The following is a 6,000-nucleotide window of genomic DNA, read 5'->3' as shown; positions in this document are numbered from 1 at the left end:
CTCTTTACCAGCACTTAGTACAGCACCCTGCACACAATAAGCACTCAATGCGGGCTCCTTGCTTCCACTCCTTCCTTCCCTCTCTCCTTCCTTCCCTCTCTCCTTCCTTCCCTCTCTCCTTCCTTCCCTCTCTCCTTCCTTCCCTCTCTCCTTCCTTCCCTCTCTCCTTCCTTCCCTCTCTCCTTCCTTCCCTCTCTCCTTCCTTCCCTCCTTTCCCTCCCTTCCCTCTCTTCCCTCCTTTCGTCCCTTTCCCTCCCTTTCCCTCCCTTTCCCTCCCTTTCCCTCCCTTTCCCTCCCTTCCTTCCCTCCCTTCCCTCCTTTCCCTCCCTTCCCTTCCCCTTCTTTCCTTCCCTCCTTTCCTTCCTGCAGACTTTAATAGGAATTGCCTCAGGATTACTTGAGTTTACTCTGGCTGCCTTGAGCACCTTTGATGTTAACAAAACTTTGATTTGTATAGCAAATTTTTCCAGAGCACTTTTACACCCCGATCACATTTTATCCTCATCCCTCTGAGGTAGAGAAAAGCAGGTATTATTATCCCCAATTTATTTCTAGACTGTGAGCCCATTGTTGGGTAGGGACGGTCACTATATGTTGCCAATTTGTACTTACCAAACGCTTAGTACAGTGCTCTGCATGCAGTAAGCACACAATAAATACGATTGAATGAATGAAGAAAGGAGGAAACAGGCCCAGAAACATGAAGTGACTTCACCAAGGTCACCCAGCAGACAGGTTAAGAATGGAGACTGAAGGTCAGGTCTCGTGATAAATAATAAATAATAATTATGGTACTTGTTAAGCATTACTATGTGCCAAGCACCGTTCTAAGCACTGGGGTAAATATACATTAATCAGGTTGGATGCAGTCCCTGTCCCACATGGGGCTCACACTGTTATCCCCATTTTAGAGATTTGGTAACTGAGGCCAGTGAAGTGACTTGCCCAAAGTCACATAGCAGACATGTGGCGGAGCTGGGATTAGAACCCAGGTTCTTCTGATTCCCAGGCCCGGGCTTTATCCACTAAGCCACACCGCTTCTTGGCTCCTCGATGCTCGACTCCATGTTCTTTCCACTAAGCCAAGCTGCCTTCCACTAAGCTCTAGGTTCTCATCCTTCTAAAAAAAATTAATGGTCAATTAGTGACATTTAAGTGCTTACTATGTGCCTGGTTAAGTAAGCACATCTACCCCAGATACAAGCTAATCAAGCTTTCCCCCTTCTAGACCGTGAGCCCATTGTTAGGTAGGGACTGTCTCTATATGTTGCTGACTTGTACTTCCCAAGTGCTTAGTACAGTGCTCTTCACACAGTAAGTGCTCAATAAATACGATTGAATGAATAATCAGATTGGACACGATCCATGCCCCACACAGGGCTCACAGTCTTAATCTCCATTTTACAGCTGAGGTAACTGAGGCACAGAGAAGTGAAGTGACTTGCCCAAGGTCACACAGCAGGTCCTCAGATTCCCATTCCCAGTCTCTTTTCACGAGGCCACACTGCTTCTCATACCTTCGAATGGCTTGTTCAATCCCACATCCCAAGCGGAATCAGGCACTGGATCTTTTTACCAGCTGGCTCCACCACGCTCGCTAACCTCAGACTGACCTGTCTGGAGTGGGGATGAGGGCCTGATGGATCCCTCATCATCGTAATAATGGCATGTATTAAGCATTTACTATGTGCAAAGCACTGTTCTAAACGCTGGGGAGGTTACAAGGTGATCAGGTTGTCTCACATGGGGCTCACAGTCTTAATCCCCATTTTACAGATGAGGTAACGGAGGCACAGAGAAGTGAAGTGACTTGCCCAAGGTCACATAGCTGACAAGTGGCGGAGCCGGGATTTGAACCCATGACCTCTGACTCCAAAGCCCGGGCTCTTTCCACTGAGCCACGCTGCTCTCATGAGCACGGAGGTTTCCTTGCATCTCCGAGCCTCCGGCGCTCCGGAGCTTTCCGAATCAAGAGGGTCGCTGGGGCTGGAGTAAAATGTGTGAGGATCCCTATCACCCCTTCTAGGCCCTCCACCCATCCCAGGTATACCAGGACACCCTCTCTTCTGCATCCTCAGCTCTTCCCAGTTGTCTTCTGTCAAGTGCTCTTTCTTAGTTGTATTTATTGAGTGCCTACTGTGCGCAGGGCACTGTACTGAGCGCTTGGGAAGTACAAGTTGGCAACATAAAGACAGTCCCTACCCAACAGTGGGCTCACAGTCTAAAAGTGCTCTTTCTTAGTTGTGTTTATTGAGTGCTTACTGTGCGCTGGGCACTGTACTGAGCCGCCGGAGTTTAGTGAGCAGATGCTAAGTGCAGTGGACGGTTTCCTCATGCATCACTTTAAATTGAAATAGACAAGGGGATTCTCTATAATTTCCCAGAGTACAGAGACCCTCCGACACACACACACATCCCTGCACCCTACAGATGGCTTCTCTTCACTACCACAGCTGGGCAAAACATCTGGCGATAGCTACCTCACTCCCTTGCATGCTCTTGCACTGTGCCCCCGACCGTAACCACACCAGTCCACCTCAGATTTCCCGCCCTCAGCATGCTGAGGGAAAGAGAATATAAATATGTCCAACCTGATAAACTTATTTCTACCCCAGCACTTAGAACATTGCTTGACACACAGTAAGCACTTAACAAATACCATAACTAGACTGTGAGCCCGCTGTTGGGTAGGGACCGTCTCTATATGTTGCCAACTTGTACTTCCCAAGCGCTAAGTACAGTGCTCTGCACACAGTAAGCGCTCAATAAATACGATTGATTGATTGATTGATAAAAATCACAGGAATACTAGTGGTTCCAGTAGCTGTTGCTGCGACTGCAGACATGGCGTGTACTCTTATTCACGAGGAGCCTGAAATTCTGCTTTGGCTAACCAAAACTCTTTACTGACTTTTGTTTGTATTTTATGTATTTGCCCTGTCCCTACTGCTGCTTTATTGTTTGATTGCTCCTGATGTATCGGTCTCCTGTCCTCTCCCCATCTAGATTCATTGATTGTGAGCTCCTTGAGGGACAGGATGCGTGTATAGACTGTGAGTCCACTGTTGGGTAGGGACCGTCTCTATACGTTGCCAACTTGTACTTCCCAAGCGCTTAGTACAGTGCTCTCCTCACAGTAAGCGCTCAATAAATACGATTGACTGAACGAATGTATAGCTGACAGAGCTTGGGTCTGGGGGGTCAGAAGGGCATGGATCCATTTATCTGCTGTGTGACCTTGGGCAAATCACTTCACTTCTCTGGGCCTCACTTGCCTCTTCTGTAAAATGGGGATTGAGATTGTAAACCCCACGTGGGGCAGAGACGGGGTCCAACCCGATTTGCTTGTATCCACCCCAGCGCTTAATACAGGGCCTGGCATGTAGTAAGCACTTAACAAATGCCGTCATTATTATTGTTATGTCTCCCACCTCTGTACTCTTTCCCAGTGCCTGGTAGAGTGCTCTGCACACAGTAGGCACTTAATAAATACTATTATTAATACTTCTACTAGACTGTTGTAGTTCCCCTCTAGACTGTAAGCTCGTGCGGTCAGGAATCATGTCCGCTAATTCCGTTGTACTTTCCCAAGTGCTTAGTACAGTGCTCCTGTATATATGGTTGTACATATTTATCACTCTATTTTACTTGTACATATCTATTCTATTTTATTTTGTTAGTATGTTTGGTTTTTTTCTCTGTCTCCCCCTTTTAGACTGTGAGCCCACTGCTGGGTAGGGACTGTCTCTATATGTTGCCAACTTCCCAAGCGCTTAGTCCAGTGCTCTGCACACAGTAGGCGCTCAGTGAATGCGATTGATGATGATGATGCTCTGCGTATAGTAACCCCTCTCATTTCTCCTTCTCCTCCTCCTTTACCTCCTTTCTCCCTCCTTCTCCTCCTCCTCTTCTCCCCTGGCCTTGCCCCAGACTTCGGGAACTACCCCCCTCCCCAACCCACCCCAGCCCTGACTTCTTTCCCACACGCGGCCGGGGTTTTTAGGTTAACTCTCCTGCATCGAACCCCTCTGCGCTGAGGGAATTCAAGGCACAGACAGACTGAGAACACCGCAGGACCATAGTGATGGTCGGTGCACAGACTGGTTGTTCTGCTGAATTCTGGAGTATAGGGTTGGGGAGGACGTTGACCACAACGGAGTTAATCACACCAGTCCAATGGGGGCTTTTAGCCCCCCTCTTGGGAGCTGCCTCTTGTCCGTGCCTTTCCCAACAGAGCCTGCTTCTCTTCAGGAAAGCGTTAATCGATCGCCCCTGCTCTTCCTGCGGAGCATGGGACGCTGCGGCTCCTCCTCCTCCTCCTCTCGGCTTCACCTTGGGCCCTTTGGATGCTTCTAATTGGGATCGCGGAGGCTTTAGGAGCGGGAGGGGAGTTCATTTCCTTGCACTGGATGACATCAGAGTCCAGGCTCCTCTCTGCACCATTTAAAAGGCACATGCCCCGCGCTGGTCCTAGGAGGGACAGTTGGCTCATTGTTTGATGAATAGAAAGAGGATGTCCAAAGAGGACACCAAGTTGTCTTTGAATCGCCCAGTTGGGGACTGCTTTCCTTATTCCAGGATGCTAACTCTGATGGTGGATTTCCTAGCAGGTAGGGTGTGGGTGTGCACGCGTGTGTCCTGTGATACAGTGTGCATCCGTGTTCTTTGACGCTGTATGTGTACGTGCGTGTCCTTTGACACTGTATGTTTTGGGTGTCCTTTAGTGTGTGGGGGGTGCGTGTGTGTCCTCTGACACTGTATGTATGTGTGTGTGTGTGTCCTTTGACATTGTCTGCATGGGTTTCCTTTGACCGTGCGAGTGAGTGTGTGTGTGTGTTCTTCGATGCCGTAGTCTCTGCTTGGGTTCCCGCCGCAGCACGGAGCGCTGAAGTCGGGGAGGGGATGGCCAAGTTCTTTGGGTTAGGTTGGTAGGGACCGTCTCTATATGTTGCCAATTTGTACTTCCCAAGCGCTTAGTACAGTGCTCTGCACATAGTAAGCGCTCAATAAATACGATTGATGATGATGATGGTGAATGAGCCAGGCGACCTCCGATGCGTCATGTCTAATAATAATAATAACGTCGGTATTTGTTAAGCGCTTCCTACGTGCCAAGCACTACTCTAAGTGCTGGGGTAGATGCAAGGCAGTCAGGTTGTCCCACGCGGGGCTCCCAGTCTTAATCCCCATTTGCCAGATGAGGGAACTGAGGCCCAGAGAAGTGAAGTGACCTGCCCAAGGTCACGCAGCTGACAAGCGGCGGAGTGGGGATCAGAACCCGCGACCTCTGACCCCCAAGCCTGTGCTCTTTCCACTAAGCCGCGGCTGCTTCAAGTCTAGACTCAATCAATCAATCGTATTTATTGAGCGGTGTGCAGAGCACTGTACTGAGCGCCTGGGAAGTACAAGTTGGCGACATATAGAGACAGTCCCTACCCAACAGTGGGCTTACAGTCTTTCCGAAGGAGGTAGTTTGAGAGGGCCAGTTATGCAAAAACCTGAGTCCCCAGGCTAAGTGCCTCAAGGGGAAAGTGAGGGGCCCCCGGGAGCTTGTCTCTGGAGGGAGAGTTATCATCATCGTCATCAATCGTATTTATTGAGCGCTTACTGTGTGCAGAGCACTGTGCTTATGCCTTGTTTAAACAGTGGAAACAAATATTTCAGAATTGGCTCACCCTTGCTTTTTCTCTCTCTCACTATCTCTTACCAGGGGCCATCCGAACACTCAGGCCAGCACAAAATGGTCTAAGGGGTATGAAAGATAAGTATTTGGGTAATTCAGATGCAAGCTGTAGGTAAAATTGAGGGGGATTTTACCCTTTAAATCCCTTAAATTTTACTCCCCGGGAGGTAAAGAGAGGAGAGAGCCATGACAGTGCAGATCTGATGTGGGGAAACAACTAGGTCTCTCCCCTAGGCCTAAAGATCAGGGGTCTCCGGGGGCAGCACCGTTTCACGCTTAGAACAGTGCTTGGCACATAGAAACGATTAACAAATACC

The 6,000-nt window shown here is 49.1% G+C and overlaps 1 protein-coding gene across 1 annotated transcript in view; it reads left to right on the top strand.

Moving 5' to 3' along the window:
* The first annotated feature begins 4,498 nt into the window (after positions 1-4,498).
* Positions 4,499-6,000, top strand: part of SGK2 (serum/glucocorticoid regulated kinase 2) — a 44,648-nt gene continuing 43,146 nt past the window's right edge. Inside the window, exon 1 of the mRNA XM_038750671.1 lies at positions 4,499-4,610. Coding sequence (XP_038606599.1) covers positions 4,499-4,610 — 112 coding nt within the window. The remainder of the gene's footprint in view (positions 4,611-6,000) is intronic.

The sequence above is a fragment of the Tachyglossus aculeatus genome, chromosome 8 (assembly GCF_015852505.1).
Source record: "Tachyglossus aculeatus isolate mTacAcu1 chromosome 8, mTacAcu1.pri, whole genome shotgun sequence".
Classification (NCBI taxonomy): domain Eukaryota; kingdom Metazoa; phylum Chordata; class Mammalia; order Monotremata; family Tachyglossidae; genus Tachyglossus; species Tachyglossus aculeatus.
This window is presented reverse-complemented; position numbering and strand designations above follow the sequence as displayed.